General features: G+C 46.2%; 1 protein-coding gene and 1 pseudogene across 4 annotated transcripts in view; one reads left to right on the top strand and one right to left on the bottom strand.

Annotated features, from left to right (window-relative positions):
* The window catches only part of CDC25A (cell division cycle 25A), a 30,720-nt gene extending 15,066 nt beyond the window's left edge, over nt 1-15,654 (top strand). For all 4 annotated transcript variants that reach the window (XM_024928426.4, XM_024928425.4, XM_003818428.6 and 1 more), the window contains 6 exons: nt 4,829-4,927; nt 6,880-6,942; nt 7,039-7,137; nt 8,340-8,470; nt 13,356-13,467; nt 13,726-15,654. In XM_024928426.4, coding sequence (XP_024784194.3) covers nt 4,829-4,927; nt 6,880-6,942; nt 7,039-7,137; nt 8,340-8,470; nt 13,356-13,467; nt 13,726-13,866 — 645 coding nt within the window. In that variant the 3' untranslated portion in view covers nt 13,867-15,654. The remainder of the gene's footprint in view (nt 1-4,828; nt 4,928-6,879; nt 6,943-7,038; nt 7,138-8,339; nt 8,471-13,355; nt 13,468-13,725) is intronic.
* Nucleotides 10,811-11,994, bottom strand: LOC129397541 (small nuclear ribonucleoprotein F-like; annotated as a pseudogene).
* Nucleotides 15,655-18,074: the final 2,420 nt, after the last annotated feature.

The following is an 18,074-nucleotide window of genomic DNA, read 5'->3' as shown; positions in this document are numbered from 1 at the left end:
TCTGTCACCCAGGCTGGAGTGCAGTGGCATGATCTCCGCTCACTGCACTCTCCACCTCCCAGGCTCAAGCAGTCCTCCTACCTCAGGCTCTCAAGCAGCTGGGACTATAGGTGTGTGCCACCAAACCCAGCTAATTTTTGTATTTTTTGTAGAGACAGGCTTTCGCCATGTTGTGCAGGCTGGTCTCAAACTCCTGGGCTCAGGGCAATCCTCCCGCCTTGGCCTCCCAAAGTGCCAGGATCATAGGTGTTAGACACAGCACCTGGCATGGGTGAGCTAGTGTCATGGTTGTCTGGGCCTAAGTCCTATGGTCCTTTGTGTTATTTTTTCTATTTATTCTGTGGCTAGACACACAAAACACTGGTTTATTTGTATGTTTTTCCTTCATTATACTGTCCTTATATTGAGGTTTGGTATTAAGCATTATAAAATGGTGAACTGCCTGTGTTTTCTGTGGCATGAAAAGGTTTAAGTAAATCTCATCACAGTCTTAAAAGGTTAGAGAGATGACAGCTAGGAAAACATTTAGCATTTAGGCCTACTGCCTTATCGTATCTGCTTTTGTTTTTAATGCTTTATGAATGTTTTTAAAGTATTGTTCTAAAAGAATATTTTAATAATTGCATAGTATTTTTGTTTTGGGAGAGTTGTTTGGTTTTGGTTTTTGTTCTTTTTGTTTGTGGGGGGCACAGGGTCTAGCGCTGTCACTCAGGCTGGAGTCCACTAGCATGATCACAGCTCAGTACAGCCTCCATGGGCTCAAGCACTCCTCCCGCCTCAGCCCCCCTAGCAGCTGGGACTACAGGCATTCACCACCATGCCCAGTTAATTTAAAAAAAATTTTTTTAAATTTTTTGTAGAAAAGAGGTCTTACTGTGTTGCCCAGGCTGGCCTTGAATTCCTGGGCTCAAGCAGTCCTCCCACCTCAGCCTCCAAAGTATCTGGGACTACAGGCACAGGCCAATGCACCTGGCTGATAGTGTTTTGACTTACAAGTATACTAGAAATAATTGAATAAATCACCTTCTGGACATTTAGAATTTCCCTTCCCCTGATTTTCCTTTTATTTCTAATTTAAAATGAAATTCTGGGTTATAAGGGCAAGAACATTTGTGAAACTTTACATTGTATACATGTCAGAAAATATCTATCAATATTTAATAATATTCTGGCTGAGTGCTGTGGTTCACTCCTGTAATCCCAGCACTTTGGGAGGAAAAGGCGGGTGGATCACGAGGTCAGGAGTTCCATACCAGCCTGGCCAATATGGTGAAACCCTGTCTCTACTGAAAATACAAAAAATAGCTGGGTGTGGTAGCATGAGCCTGTAATCCCAGCTGCTCAGGAGGCTGAGGCAGGAGAATCGCTTGAACCCAGGAGATGGAGGTTGCAGTGAGCAGAGATCACGCCACTGCACTCCAGCCTGGGTGATAGAGTGAGATTTCATCTCAAAAAAAAAAAATGAATATTCATTTTCTTTTTCTTTCTTTTTGAGACACGCTGGAGTGCAGTGGCAGGATCTTGGCTCACGGCAACCTCCGCCTCCCCAGTTCAAGCAAGTCTCTGCCTCAGCCTCCTGAGTAGCTGGGATTACAGGTGCCCACTGCCACGCCTGGCTAATTTTTTTTGTATTTTTAGTAGAGGCGGAGTTTCACCAAGTTGGCCAGGCTGGTCTTGAACTCCTGACCTCAGGTGATATATCCGCCTTGGCCTCCCAAAGTGCTGGGGTTACAGGTGTGAGCCACTGTGCCCGGCCAGAATATTCATTTTCTTTTACCGTAATAGAGATTGACCTTTTTATTTCCATATTTGTAAAACTTTTCTTGGATAAAATAATACTGTTAATAATTATTTTGTATATATATTGGCCCTCATGTTTTGGTTTATTTTCATATATTTTAATTTTTAGTATTTTAAATTCCATTGTGGAGAAAATGTCAAGCATTGCTAGAGTACAGTTATCATACCTGTGATATTGTGAAATATATATTTAGTCTTCTTCCCCTTCTTTCATATAACTCCTAAAATCTTTGGAATATCCAAGGTCATATCTTTTTGTATACTAATGATTGATAGCTTCAGGGTGGGACTGGTCACTGGAAAGAGAGAGACATGATTAGGGGTTGGAACTTTCAGCCCCACCCTCCAATGTCTATGGAAAGGAGAGGGGCTAAAGGTCAAGTTGATCACTCATGGCCAATGGTTTAATCAATCATTTCTATGTAATGAAGCCTCCCTAAAACCTTGAAAGGACAGGGTTCAGAGAGCTTCTGGATAGCTGAACACATGGAGGTTCCTGGAGGTTGGGGCACCCAAGGAGAGCATGGCAGCTCCATGTCCCTTCTCCCATACCTCACCCTATGCATGTCTTCTTCTATATCCTTTGAATATCCTTCATAATAAACTGGTAAATGTGTTTTCTTGAGTTCTGTGAGCCACTTCTAGCAAATTAAACCCAAAGAAGGGGTCATGGGAACCCCCACTGAAAGCTGGTGGTCGTAGATCAGAAGATCCAGAGGCCCAACTGGTGTCTGAAGGGTGGTGTGGTTTTGAGGACTGGGCCCTCAACTTCCTGATCTGACGCTCTGCAGGTAGATAGTGTCAGAATTGAATTGGATGGCACCCAGCTATTTTCCACTGCAGAACTGCTTGCTTGCTTGCTTGTTGGTAGGGAGAAATCCCCTCATATCTGGGGGTAACAGCACTTCTGTCTTCTGTTGCTGTTGAGTGAGGGAATAAGAAAAATCACTTTGAGTTTGTGGGGTGTTTTCCTCACACAAACATATCATACATGGCTAAATTTCTGGGTGGTTTTTTTTTTCTGTTTTGAGACCAAGTCTCGCTCTGTCGCCCAGACTGGAGTGCCATGGCTCGATCTCTGCTCACTGCAACCTCCACCTCTCAGGTTCCAGCAATTCTCCCGCCTCAGCCTCCCGAGTAGCTGGGACTACAGGCGCCCACCACCACGCCTGGCTAATTTTTTATATTTTTAGTAGAGACGGGGTTTCACCATGTTGGCAAGGCTGGTCTCGAACCCCTGACATCAAGTGATCCACTCACCTCGGCCTCCCAAAGTGCTGGGATTACAGGCATGAGCCACCACGCCCGGCAGAGCTAAATTTCTTACTATCAAATGTCAAATATCCAGTCTGGGTTCAGTTTTCCCCAGTTGTCTCCTAAGTACTTTTACAGTTTATTTGTTAAAATCTGGATCCAAATAAAGTCTATACACTGTAGTTGGTCAATAGGTCTCTTACTCTTCAGATTTCAGTGCTCCATCTGTTTCCCTCTTGCATATTTTTATTTGTTGAAGAGCTCAAGTCATTTGTCCTGCAAAGGTTCCCACAGTCCTGTGGGGTCTTCAGACATTGTCTTCTATCCCCTATATTGCCTTAACCTAACTCTGGAAAGGATGGATTGAATTCCAGTTCTATTTGTTTGGCAAGAATATCACATAGGTGATTTTGTCTAGTTTGATCAGGAAGTATAATGTGCCAGGCAGCCATTGGTGATTGCTGCCCAGATTTTTTACTTCATTTCACCAGGGTTTCAGAAAGATGATACTGCAGTTTTTACATTCTTTCCTCATTAATTAGCTAGAATATATCTATAAAGAGAAACTTACACTCATCAAACACTGTGGTTACCCTTGGGAAAGGCAGGATGAATATTGGATCTCTTTATTTGCCAGTTTCCAAATAATGCCCTACCAAGCATCTTCCAAAGTTGAAAGCAAGACTTATAGTTGTTTTTCAATAATAATCAGGAATTCATGGGTTAAAACATTTAATGTGTTTCTGTGTATTGCAAGTATTATCCTTTTGCTCAAATTATCCCCTTTTTAACAGCTGGCTTCCTCTTCTCAATGAATAAAGCTAAGACGTAGGCCGGGCGCGGTGGCTCACACCTGTAATCCCAGCACTTTGGGAGGCCAAGGCAGGCAGATCACCTGAGGCCAGGAGTTCAAGACCATCTGGCCAACATGGTGAAACCCCGTCTCTACTAAAAATACAAAAATTAGCCGGGCGTGGCGGCGCACACCTATAGTCTCAGCTGCTCTGGAGGCTGCGGGAGAATCGCTTGAACCTGGGAGGCAGAGGTTACAGTGAGCCAAGATCACACCACTGCACTCCAGCCTGAGCGACAGAGCGAGACTCTGTCTTTTTTAAAAAAAAAAAAAAGCTAAGACATACTTTTTCTAAACTTAATCCTAGTTTTAACCCCCCTTGTTTCTTTCTCTTTTTTTGGAGATAGTTTCACTCTGTCACCCAGGCTGGAGTGCAGTGGCACCATCACCACTTGCTGTAGCCTCGACCTCCCCAGGCTCAGGTGATCCTCCCACTTCAGCCTCCCAAGTAGCTGGGACTACAGGCACACACCACCATGCCCAGCTTGTGTGTGTGTGTGTGTGTAGACAGGGTCTTACTCTTTGATCTGGTCTGGAACTCCTGGGCTCAAGCGATTCACCCGCCTTGCCCAGGCTGGTCTGGAACTCCTGGGCTCAAGTGATTAACCCACCTTGGCCTCCCAAAGTGCTGGGATTACAGGCATGAGCCAAACCACCTGCACCCCCTTTTTTTTTTTTTTTTTTAAGGAAGGAAGGAAAACTTAGTTTCAGAGCAATTCGGTTAGACACTGGAATAATAGGAGACCTAGTCAATAACCCACATCTGTTTTTGTTCACTCCAGATTCAATAAAATAAAATAAAAACTTCTTACTAAATGTAGGCATTAACATTTTAGTCTCCTCGAGACATGCTCCAAGTGAATGTTTTCAGAAGTTCCATTCAGAACCCTTGTCTCATTCTCTACCTTTGATTTGTTACAGACTCTTCATCAGTCTTTATCCCTGGCATCTTCCCCCAAAGGAACCATTGAGAACATTTTGGACAATGACCCAAGGGACCTTATAGGAGACTTCTCCAAGGTAATTGCAAGCAGAGCTGCTCTGGCAAGTGTAGGAGGGAGTGTGGGTATTTAGAATCCCACTCAGCCTGTCTCCCTCCCCAGGGTGGTTCCTGGCATACCTCCAAAAGGGCACAGTTAAAAGAATGTTAAAGGTAGGGAAGCAAACTTAGTTTCTCATGATCAGGTATATGTTGGTTTCTGAGACTGTAGATATCACTATAGCTGATGGGCAGTTTTAGGTAGGGAGCTGTCCACCAACCACCTTGATTGTAACCCAAAGACTAGGCTCTCTGGGAACTGTGTTATTATAAAAATAGTAATTAGCAGGATAGTGTACAGCAGAAATAAATCTGTAGCCACACTACAAGTCTGCATGTTGAAAGGTTATCTTAGAAGGTCTGGGATTGAGACTGAATTTCTCCGTTCACAGAAGCTTGGCCATTGAGGGAAAAGACCCTCCAGGAAGTCTAGAGGAAGATCTTCTAATAGCCTGATATAGTACATGAAGGCTTGGCTGCAGTAAAATACAAGGCTAGGACAGGGAATGTGTCAATAGCAGCTTCTTTAATCACATTTTGACTTGAAGGTTACCAGATCAATGTTTTATTCATTAATTTAGTTAACATTTATTGAAGCACTTATGTGTTAGGCAGAGATTCCAAAATGAGATGCAGTTCCTTCCCTCAAAGAATTTAGCATGTGGTTGGAGAGGTGAGACATGAACTACATGTACCAAATGGTAGACTGAAATAAATTTTAGTGAGGTGTAAACATAAACAGCATGCCGTGAGAAGTAAAAGGGTTTGTCTTGGCTAGGGGGTTGGGGAACGTCTGGGGTTGGGCCGTTGATATTTCAGCCCAAATGGGTTTTGAAGGAACAGAGAATGAAGAGAACAAGCAAAGATCCAGCTGTATCCTCAGTTTTGGAACCTTCTCTTGTTTGGCAGGGAGAGATGTGGTCTTACTATGTTGCTCAGGCTGTAGTGCAGTGGCTATTCGCACATGCTATCATAGTACACTGTAGCCTCAAACTTATGGCCTCAAGTGCTCCCCCTGCCTCAGCCTCCCAAGTAGCTGGGACTACAGGCATGCACCACCACACTCAGTGGAATTTTCAACTTGAATTGAGGCCTGGTTATATTTGTCTTAATGGGCCTATGCATGGGGATAGATGAACTCTTGGCTCAGCCAGTCGCCCTAATGAGTAATTGCTAATGTGTGCATCTTCCTCCTCAAGGCTGGGCTAGGTCTCTTTTTTTCCTATCCCCAGTGCCTGGCACCATGCTGGACATAGCAGGTGCTCAGTAAATGAGTGAAATCTGTATGTTTAAGTGCTATTCGCAGTCTAACTACTGACGTGTGGATTCTTGACAAAAGCAGGAGGAAAATGAGATTACCTGAGGTTTCTTTATTTAAATCTGCCTTACTAGCTAGGTAACCTTGGATAAGGTGCTCAAAATGGGGATAATATACCTCATTGGTTTGTGTGAAAATTAAATGTCAGGATGTTAATGAAGTAACTAGAAGAGTAACTAGTGTGTACTAACTAATGTTTGTTTGCTTGTTTGTTTGGTTGGTTTTTGAGAGGGAGTCTTGCTCTGTCACCCAGGCTGGAGTGCAGTGGTGCAATCTCAGCTCACTGCAACCTCCGCCTCCTGGATTCAAGCGATTTTCCCACTCCAGCCTTCCGAGTAGCTGGGACTACAGGTGCATGCTAACGCCCGGCTAATTTTTGTATTTTTAAAAGAGTTGGGGTTTCACCATGTTGGCCAGGCTTGTCTCAAACTCCTGACCTCAGGTGATCCACCAGCCTCGGCCTCCCAAAGTGCTGGGATTACAGGTGTGAGCCACTGTGCCTGGCCATTAATGTTTGTTTTTTAAAAGATGCCTCCTACCAGCCAGACAAAACAGTATAAGTGTGAATAATATATAGGCTTTCAGATTCTCTAAGTATCTTTTTTTCTTTTTAAGGGTTATCTCTTTCATACAGTTGCTGGGAAACATCAGGATTTAAAATACATCTCTCCAGAAATCGTAAGTCCATCCTTTTGAAACCCACCACATATCGGGTACTTGAATCTAGTTTTCCCTGACGGTCAAAGTTGATTCTCCCTGATTTTCTCTCAACAGATGGCATCTGTTTTGAATGGCAAGTTTGCCAACCTCATTAAAGAGTTTGTTATCATCGACTGTCGATACCCATATGAATACGAGGGAGGCCACATCAAGGTATGGATTCCTGAGACTTGCTGTAGAAGGAGCCCTAAACAGGATCTGTGGTTTTAAAGTGGGGAGGACAGTGACACCTGGCCGCTTAGCTCATATGCTAGTTGTTAGAATTTTGAAACAATACAGTGAGTGTGGAAGGCATTTGATTCCGGGTGCTCTTAACGAATGTTCCCTTGTCTGCAATACTCTCTACCACCTTGTGCTACAGTTACTCTTCATGTTTGTCCCTCACATCATCATTATCAAGGACACTTGTAGGAGGTACCCACTGATGTTTAAGTCATTCGGGGGACAAGAATGGGTTTCGTAGCATTTAAGAGGCTTGGGTACCAATGTCTGAGCACCCCAGGGCTCCTGATGAGGAGAAGCCCATCTCTGGCAACATGTCCCAGTGTCTGTGCCAGGCTTAGTGATGCCTCCAAAGTTGATTGTTCAGCAAGCTGCCTGGTGGAGGGGCGTGTTGGGACACACGTTCCCAAGAAGAAAGGAACTGATTTTGCCATTTTAATCTTTTTTTTTTTTTTTTGAGACAGAGTCCGCTCTGTCGCCAGGCTGGAGTGCAGTGGCATGATCTCGGATCACCACAACCTCTGCCTCCTGGGTTCAAGCAATTCTCCTGCCTCAGCCTTCCAAGTAGCTGGGACTACAGGTGCACGCTGCCACGCCCGGCTACTTTTTTTTTTTTTTTTTTTTTAGTAGAGACGGGGTTTCACCATGTTGCCCGGGCTGGTCTCAAACTCCTGAGCTCAGGCAATCTGCCCGCCTCAGCCTCCCAAAGTGCTAGGATTACAGGCATGAGCCACGGCGCCTGGCCTGCCATTTTAATGTTTTACCCGATTAATAGTGTTTAAATATAGTAAGGAGGTACTTTAAATACGATGTTACTGTTTGCCATTGTCTTGTGGCTTTTGAAAATCCCCAAATTTATAAAACTACCTATAAAGTGTACCATTGTCATATTTGAATTGCCCATTTCCAGTCCCCATGTGCATTACTGTATGATGAACGTGTACGGACCCACAAAGCTCCATTGAGATACAGGTGCCAAATGGTCTACTGGGCTATTCAGCCAGAAGAACTGCAAAAATCACAAACTGGTCTTGTGGACTTAAAGATCACTCTTGATGAATCATTACATCTTGCTGAATCATTACTTCATGTGTGAAACGTGCAGGTTCCAAGGGTCTCTGTTGTCTTCACAGGGTGCAGTGAACTTGCACATGGAAGAAGAGGTTGAAGACTTCTTATTGAAGAAGCCCATTGTACCTACTGATGGCAAGCGTGTCATTGTTGTGTTTCACTGCGAGTTTTCTTCTGAGAGAGGTCCCCGCATGTGAGTGCTGCACGGAACTGGGTTCTGGGGCACAGGCTCCATGATGCTTTTGTGGGACATGGTGGTTTGTGGCTTGCACTTGGAGCATATTTTAGCATATCAAGCAATCTCTGGCACATAACAAGCCATTTTCATATGTAATTTTATCCTGAGGTGAACTTTGGCTCTTCCAGTCTCCCCGACTGTCCTTAGTCTGATCTGTGGGGCTACTGTTCTCATGTGACCTCCTTCAAGTACAAAGTGACCATTCCTTATGCAAATGCCAGAAAAGTGTGAAGTTCTCATTCTGTAAAACCTGATATGATATGATGCTTTGAAACACTTGATATTATTACCAATTTCAGGGTGAAAAGAAAAAAGGGGGCCAAAGAGCTGCCCATCAGTCATCTGTGTCCATTCTAAAAGGATTGCAAGCCTGCTGTTTGTCAGGCACTGACAATAAAAATGTAACTACAGTAAAACACAGTACAGTAAAAATACCACAGCGAGCAGGACCAACAAGGACCCTACTGCAGCAGAGATCCAAGTGGGGATCCATATAAATGCTAGGAGAACAGGAGGACAGGCAGAGAGGTAGGACAGAGAGTGCAGCTTAACTAGGATGGTCCAAGGGAGACTTCTGCAGGACCATGTTCTTATGCCACCTTTTTATTTTGAACCAATTTATTTTAAAAAACATTTTTAAATTAAGAAATTTCAATTTTTTTTTTTTTTTTGATGGAGTTTTGCTCTTGTTGCCCAGGCTGGAGTACAGTGGCACAATCTCTTCTCACTGCAACCTCTGCCTCCCAGGTTCAAGCAGTTCTCCTGCCTCAGCCTCCCAAGTAGCTGGGATTACAGGCATGCGCCATCACGCCCGGCTAATTTTGTATTTTTAGTAGAGGCAGGGTTTCTACATGTTGGTCAGGCTGGTCTTGAACTCCCGACCTTAGGTGATCCGCCTGCCTCAGCCTCCCAAAGTAGTGGGATTACAGGCGTGAGCCACTGCACCTGGCTCTCTCTTTCTTTCTTTCTTTCTTTCTTTCTTTCTTTCTTTTTTTTTTTTTTTTTGAGGCAGAGGCACACTGTTTTCACCCAGACTGGAATGCAGTGGCATGATCTCGGCTCACTGCAACCTCCACCTCCTGGGTTCAAGCGATTCTCCTGCCTCAGCCTCCTGAGTAGCTGGGATAACAGGCGTGCACCACCACGCCCGGCTAATTTTTGTATTTGTAGTAGAGATGGGGGTTTCACCATGTTGGCCAGGCTGGTCTTGAACTCCTGACCTCAGGTGATCCACCCGCCTTGGCCTCCCAAAGTGCTGGGATTACAGGTGTGAGCCACCACACCCAGCAGAAATTTCAAATTTTAAGATGGGGTCTTAATATATTGGCCAGGTTGGTCTCGAACTCCTGGCCTCAAGCAATCCTCTCTTCTTGGCCTCCAAAGTGCTAGGATTGCAGGCATGAGCCACTGTGCCCACCCCTTTGAACCTTTTTTTTTTTTTTTTGAGACGGAGTCTCGCTCTGTCACCCAGGCTGGAGTGCAGTGGCACAATCTCGACTTACTGCAAGCTCCGCCTCCTGGGTTCATGCCATTCTCCTGCCTCAGCCTCCCGAGTAGCTGGGACTACAGGTGCCCACCATCACGCCTGGCTAATTTTTTTGTATTTTTAGTAGAGACGGGGTTTCACCATTTTAGCCAGGATGGTCTCCATCTCCTGACCTTGCGACCTGCCCGTCTCGGCCTCCCAAAGTGCTCGGATTACAGGCGTGAGCCACTGCGCCTGACCTGAACCATTTTAAAGCTCAAGAAGAGGTGAGGTTATGGCTGGGCACAGTGGCACCTGTAATCCCAACACTTTGGGAGGCCGAGGCAGGAGGATCACTTGCTCGGGAGTTTCAGACCAGACCAACCTGGGTAACACAGTGGGACCCCACCTCTACAAAAAATAGGAGGTGGGAGGATCGTTTGAGCCCGGCAGGTCGAGGCTGTGGTGAGCTATGATCATGCCACTGTACTCCAGCCTAGGTGACAGAGTGAGACTCTGTCTCACACACACACACACACACACACACACAAAGGTTATACTTGCACATACTTCACCTGATTTTATTAATTTTTAACATTTTGTCACATTTGTATGTACATGCTCTACACACAGGCAACTACAGTACAACTTGACACTTTTGACTGTCATCTCATAAGTCCTTCAAACATCTGTCTCCAAAGGATGCTCATTCATGAATGGAATTATTCACTCAGCAGTTTTTTTGTTTGTTTGTTTGAGATGTAGTCTTGCTCTGCCACCCAGACTGGAGTGCAGTGGTGCGATCTCGGATCACTGCAACCTCCACCTCCTGGGTTCCAGCAATTCTCCTGCCTCAGGCTCCCAAGTAGCTGGGACTACAGGTGCATGCCACCATGCCAAGCTAATGTTTGTATTTTTAGTAGAGACGGGGTTTTGCTACATTGGCCAGGCTGGTCTCGAACTCCTGACCTCAAGTGATCTACCCGCCTCAGCCTCCCAAAGTGCTGGGATTATAGGCCTGAAACAAACTAATCTGGACACACATACACACACATGTAAATTGTTTTTAAACCCACAAAAGATGCTGCTCTCTTTTTTTTTTATTTTTGAGTCAGGGTCAGTCTCTGTTGTCCAGGCTGGAGTACAGTGGCAGGAGCACAGCCCACTGTAGCCTCTGCCTCCCAGGCTCAAGTGATTCTCCCACCTCAGCCTCCCAGGAAGCTAGGACCACAAACATGCATCACCATGCCTGGCTAATTTTTGTATTTTTTGTAGAGACAGGGTCTCACTGTGTTGCCCAGGCTGGTCTCAAACTCCTGGGCTCAGGCAATCCTGGCCTCCCAAAGTGCTTGGATTACAGGTGTGAGCCGCCATGCCCAGCCCAAAAGATGCTATTCTCTTAATTCTCTCATTTCCCCATCTTCCTCTTTAACACCTCTAATATAAAGGACATTATTATACCATATTGAAACTTCACCTAGATATACAGAAAACGCCCCATCTCTGTATTCTGTATTTGCAAGCTGCATGTTTATATCACCATCTACAGATACCCCTTACACTTCGTTCCCCACTTGAGTTTCGCCATCACTGGCTTTCTGTTGTTCCACTGGGGAAAGATTTGGGATTCACAGGTGAATGCTTTTTTTTTTTTTTTTTTTTTTTTTTTTTTGAGTTGGAATCTTGCCCTGTCGCCCAGGCTGGAATGCAGTGGCACAATCTCGGCTCACTGCAGCCTCCTCCTCCCGGGTTCAAGCATTTCTCTGCCTCAGCCTCCCAAGTAGCTGGGATTACAGGCACCTGTCACCACGCCCAGCTAATTTTTTGTAGTTTTAGTAGACACAGGGTTTCACTATCTTGGCCAGGCTGGTCTTGAACTCCTGACCTCGTGATCCACCGCCTCAGCCTCCCAAAGTGCTGGAATTACAGGTGTGAGCCACCGCGCCCAGCCAAACTCCTTTTAACCACAGGCAAATGGTTTAAGCTACGTGCTGCAGAGGAAGCTGCTGCCCATCCCTCATGAGCAGCTAACAAAGGCCCCAAACCACTGAGCTTCAAGAGAAAATCAGCAGATACTCTTGGCTCTTGTGTACCAGATAACTTTCTAGATACTGAGGGAGAAGAGCAGTGAACAAAACAGACCAAAAAATCTCTGCCTTCATGGAACTTACATTTCAGAGTGGACAGGAGATCGAGACCAGCCTGGCCAACATGGTGAAATCCCGTCTCTACTAAAAATACAAAAATTAGCCAGGCGTGGTGGCGGACACCTGTAATCCCAGCTACTTTGGAGGCTGAGGCAGGAGCATCCCTTGAACCCAGGAGGCAGAGGTTGCAGTGAGCTGAGATCGCGCCAGTGCACTCCAGCCTGGGCGACAGAGTGAGACTCCATCTCAAAAAAAAAAAAAAAAAAAAAAAAGGTGACTGGGTGCGGTGGCTAACTCTTGTAATCCCAACACTTTGGGAGGCCAAGGCAGGTGGATCACAAGGTCAAGAGGTCGAGACCATCCTGGCCAACATGGTGAAGCCCCGTCTCTACTAAACATACAAAAATCAGCTGGGCGGTGGCACGCGCCTGTAGTCCCAGCTATTTGGGAGGCTGAGGCAGGAGAATTGCTTGAACCCGGGAGACGGAGATTGCAGTGAGCCTGAGGTCACGCCCTTGCACTCCAGCCTGGTGACAGAGTGAGATTCTGTCTCAGAAAAAAGAAGGTGCTTCAGAGAAAAATAAGGCCAGTGGTGGAGCTCCCAGGCAGGCTGGAGGAACAGTAGTGGGGCTGCAGGGGCTGGCGTGGGGTGAACAAGGGGCAGAGCAGCAGTAGGGGCCTGTAGAGCTGTAGGCCTCTGAAGGACTTGGGGCCTCGGGCTTTTTCACCAAGGGTGAGGCAGTAAGCAGCCATTGGCTGGATATTGAAGACCATTCAGTCCAAGTAGAGGATAGAAACAGGGCCCCGAGGCAGGAGCAAGTTCAGCCTCTTTAAAAGCCACAGAAAGAAACAAGCCCACTTATGTAGAAGGAGGTGAGTGAGGGAGCCTGGCTGAAGAGAAGGCTGGGGTGGAGAAAGCAAGGGGAAGCTGGCTCATATAGTGAAAACTTGCCACAAACTGTGGTGGTGAAGGTGCTGGGCAGGACTCAGATGCTAGGATTGTTGGAGAAAGGAAAGTTGGGGAAGAGACCATCTACTGGCACTGGCTGTGAGTGCTGCTCACGTGGCCAGGAACTTGCAACTCAGCACTGATTGTTTCTAAGAATAAATGTCAAGTTGGGAAGATGTGTATAAGGGGGACTTAGACCACAGCTGCTGCTTTGACTGCGTTGCCTTGTTGCTGTGCTGGAAAAGCTAACCCTGCTTTGGCCTTCCTTCCCCTGACTAGGTGCCGGTATGTGAGAGAGAGAGATCGCCTGGGTAATGAATACCCCAAACTCCACTACCCTGAGCTGTATGTCCTGAAGGGGGGATACAAGGAGTTCTTTATGAAATGCCAGGTAAGACTGGGGTTGTGGAGAGCATCTCTCCTCCCCCGCCCCCAGTGGTAGACTAATGGATCTGTCTGGTGGTCATGACTTTCTTTCCAGGGGTCGGGGGACAAGGTGGGTATCTGCTGAACCCAAAGAAAGCCCCTGTAGAACTGGCTGCCTAGGTCTGCCTGGCCGCTTTCAGCCTTGTAGCCCTAGGCAGAGGGGAAACCAGGTTGTGGGTGTGAGGCAGGTGTACCCTAACCTTATTCTCTCCTGTCCCCTCAGTCTTACTGTGAGCCCCCTAGCTACCGGCCCATGCACCACGAGGACTTTAAAGAAGACCTGAAGAAGTTCCGCACCAAGAGCCGGACCTGGGCAGGGGAGAAGAGCAAGAGAGAGATGTACAGTCGTCTGAAGAAGCTCTGAGGGCGGCAGGACCAGCCAGCAGCAGCCCAAGCTTCCCTCCATCCCCCTTTACCCTCTTTGCTGCAGAGAAACTTAAGCAAAGGGGACAGCTGTGTGACATTTGGAGAGGGGGCCTGGGACTTCCATGCCTTAAACCTACCTCCCACACTCCCAAGGTTGGAGCCCAGGGCATCTTGCTGGCTACGCCTCTTCTGTCCCTGTTAGACATCCTCCGTCCATATCAGAACTGTGCCACAATGCAGTTCTGAGCACCGTGTCAAGCTGCTCTGAGCCACAGTGGGATGAACCAGCCGGGGCCTTATCGGGCTCCAGCCATCTCATGAGGGGAGAGGAGACGGAGGGGAGTAGAGAAGTTACACAGAAATGCTGCTGGCCGAATAGCAAAGACAACCTGGGAAGGAAAGGTCTTTGTGGGATAATCCATATCTTTAATTTATTCAACTTCATCAATCACTTTATTTTATTTTTTTTTCTAACTCCTGGAGACTTATTTTACTGCTTCATTAGGTTGAAATACTGCCATTCTAGGTAGGGTTTTATTATCCCAGGGACTACCTCGGCTTTTAATTAAAAAAAAAAAAAAAAGAAGTGGGTAAGAAAATGCAAACCTGTTATAAGTTATCGGACAGAAAGCTAGGTGCTCTGTCACCCCCAGGAGGCGCTGTGGTACTGGGGCTGCTGCTATTTAAGCCAAGAACTGAGGTCCTGGTGAGAGCGTTGGACCCAGGCTTGGCTGCCTGACATAAGCTAAATCTCCCAGACCCACCACTGGCTACCGATATCTATTTGGTGGGAGGTGTGGCCCTGTTCTTCCTCACCCCAGTTCCATGACATTGGCTGGTATAGGAGCCACAGTCAGGAAAGCACTTGAGGCAGCATCTGTTGGGCCACCCCCGGCTCAGTGCTGGAATGTTGCAGTGTAGGTTTCCCAGGGAAGGGGGGTGGGGGTAGGTGGGCTCCACAGGATGGGGGAGGAGCATGTCCACTGAGTGTCTTCCTTATGTTGCTGTGATATTGATAGCTTTTATTTTCTAATTTTTAAAAAATGGTCATATTATGAGTCAAAGAGTATCAAATCAGTGTTGGATGGACCACCCAAGGGTGAGGAGAGGGGCTGGAAGCCCTGGGCATTAGGAGAAGGGAGTGGGTGCTGGCATGGACATGACTGGATACAATTTTCTCAGGAGGGAGCTTGGTGGATTTTGAAGGTAAAACTTTCTGGGTTTATCATGTTTTAATTTGAGAGACAGGGAGTGATGAATCATCACCCGTTGTCCCCTTATCTAACTCCATAAAAGTGGGAATTTCAAAAGAACACCTCATCCAAGGAGCTGGGGCAGACTTCATTGATTCTAGAGAGGCCTGTTTCAGTGCCTACTCATCCCTGCCCTCTGGTGGCAGCCTCCTTACCATCACGGCTTCACTGAGGTGTAGGCGGGTTTTTCTTAAACAGGAGACAGTCTCTCCCCTCTTACCTCAACTTCCTATTCTTGGGGTTGGGGGGGGCGTGGGAATCAGTGATACTGGAGATGGCTAGTTGCTGTGTTACGGGTTTGAGTTACATTTGGCTATAAAACAATCTTGTTGGGAAAAATGTGGGGGAGAGGACTTCTTCCTACACGCGCATTGAGACAGATTCCAACTGGTTAATGATCTTGTTTGTAAGAAAGAGATTCTGCTGGTTGACTGCCTAAAGAGAAAGGTGGGATGGCCTTCAGATTATACCAGCTTAGGTAGCATTACTAACCAACTGTTGGAAGCTCTGAAAATAAAAGATCTTGAACCCATGCTCTCTGCCTAGTTCTTGATGGATTTAAGGAGAATTACATTTCCCTTTAAGGTCCTGGGACCACATTAACTAAAATTAGTGTTTGGGATAGCCACATTTCCTCAAGAAGCTCTGACTCCAAAAACTTGTGGTTCAGATTGATTTGCAAGATGAAATGGGCACATAAAAAGTGTGCCTGAGGCCAGCCGCAGTGGCTCATGCCTGTAATCCCTGCATTTTGGGAGGCCGAGGCAGGCAGATCACTTGAGGCCAGGAGGTCAAGGCTGCAGTGCCCACACATAATGTGATGCTGGGGGCTACTGGGGACAAAATATATTGGGCTGAAGCACAGAGGGACGCCCAGAATAGAAAACACATGGTCCTTTATGTATGGGTTGGAAAACTAGGGGTTCAGGCATATTTGATTATATTATATATACCTATATTTTTTTGAGACAGTCTCACTGTTGCCCAGGCTGGAGTTGCAGTGGTGTGATCTCGGCTTACTCCAGCTTCGACCTTCCAGGCTCAAGCAATCCTCCCACCTCAGCCTCCCAAAGTGCTGGGATTACAGATGTGAGCCACCATGCTTTTTAAAGTTTACTTTGAGCAAGTAATATTTCCCTGGATTGCTGCAAAGGCCAGCTAGCTTCCTGTCTGATCTATCCTTCCTAAAATTGCAAATTAAGTCAACCCATTATTGAGAACTTAATTTTTTTTTTTTTTTTGCCTGTAAAATGAAACGACCTCTTTAGCCCGTATGCTAAGATGCAACCTCAGCCTTAGCCTCTGCTCATTTTATGCTTCACTAAGAGGTCAGGATTCTGTTTCTAGAATGCCCCTGCTCTCTGAAACTTGCTTGTTAGAGCTTGAAGCCTGCCATGCAGAAAGTTTGCATTTACTATAGAAAAATTTATGTGTGGACACCCACAAGGTCAAGAGTTGGTTAACTCAAAACCATGGGCAAAACTTAACTCACTTTAATTTGGGGGGAAAACTATTCCATCCAAGGTGTGATCTGATTCAGATTTTAAAAATTTAAAGTATGCAAAGATGTACAAAAAATCAACACTCATATTTCACACACCAGCTTAAGAATGAACAGCTTAGCTGAAGCCCCTTGCCTACCCTGACTTCATCATAAACTCTTCAGCTGCACCCAACCCCCATAAAGGTAACACTTATCCTTCCCTGGTATGACTATTTCCTAAGCAAGAAGATAGATTCAGATTTTTTTTTTTCCTTTTTTTTTTTTTTTTGAGATGGAGTTTCACTCTTATTGCCCAGGCTAGAGTGCAATGGTGCAATCTCGGCTCACCACAATCTCCGCCTCCTGGGTTCGAGTGATTCTCCTGCCTCAGCCTCCCGAGTAGCTGGGATTACAGGCATGTGCCACCACGCCCAGCTAATTTTGTATTTTTAGTAGAGACAGGGTTTCTCCATGTTGGTCAGGCTGGTCTCAAACTCCCGACCTCAGGTGATCCCCCTGCCTTGGCCTCCCAAAGTGCTAGGATTACAGGTGTAAGCCACTGCGCCAGGCCTCATGTTTTCAAACTTTACAAATTGTGCACCTATAATCCCAGCTACTTGGGAGGCTGAGGCATGAGGATTGCTTGAGCCCAGGAGTTCAAAACCTGCCTGGGCAATATAGTGAGACCCCATCTCTAAAACAAAACAATCTCCATTATGTGCTCATTCATCCGTGACTCACTTTGATTTTTATTTCTCTGCTTATCACACTTAAGGGCACTTGGCTCCAAGAAGGGCAAAGCATGAATCAATAGTGACTCAGGCTACATCTCTCCAGCAGAGAAACCTGGAGTAAGTCACTTCTCCCTCTGGGGCCTTTCTTCATAAATAACAAATGCATTTGAACTAGATTTTCCGGCCAGGTGCAGTGGCTCATGGCTGTAATGCCTGCACTTTGGGAGGCTAAGGTGGGTGGATTGTTTGAGCCCAGAAGTTCTTGACCAGCCTGAGCAACATGCCAAAACCCTGTAACTACTAAAAATACGAAAAATTAGCCAGGTATGGTGGTGCATGCCTATTGTCCCAGATACTCAGGAGGCTGAGGTGGGAGGATTACCCAAGCCCAGGGAAGTCAAGGCTGCAGTGAGCCAAGATTGTTCCACTGCACCCCAGCCTGGGTGACAGGAGTGAGACCCTGTCTCAAAAAATAAAAAAAAATAAAAAAAAAAGAATTAGATAAGTAGATGTTCTCTGTGACTGCCCCTGTCCCAACATACCGTGGCTCTGGCATTTGGATGGCCCCTTTGCATATGGCCCCTTTGCATATGGCCCCTTTGCAATACCCACTTCAAATCTACTTGGAAGGGCCTCTATGGAGGAAAAGCTGTTTCTCTCATTCAATAAACGTTTGACTTGTGCTGAGCACTGAGGATAAGGAAGTGTGTAAGATGCAGGCTTTGTCTCAAGGCGT

The sequence above is a fragment of the Pan paniscus genome, chromosome 2, assembly GCF_029289425.2.
Source record: "Pan paniscus chromosome 2, NHGRI_mPanPan1-v2.0_pri, whole genome shotgun sequence".
NCBI lineage: Eukaryota > Metazoa > Chordata > Mammalia > Primates > Hominidae > Pan > Pan paniscus.
Note: the sequence above shows the minus strand (reverse complement) of the source record. Positions and strands in the feature narration are given on the sequence as shown.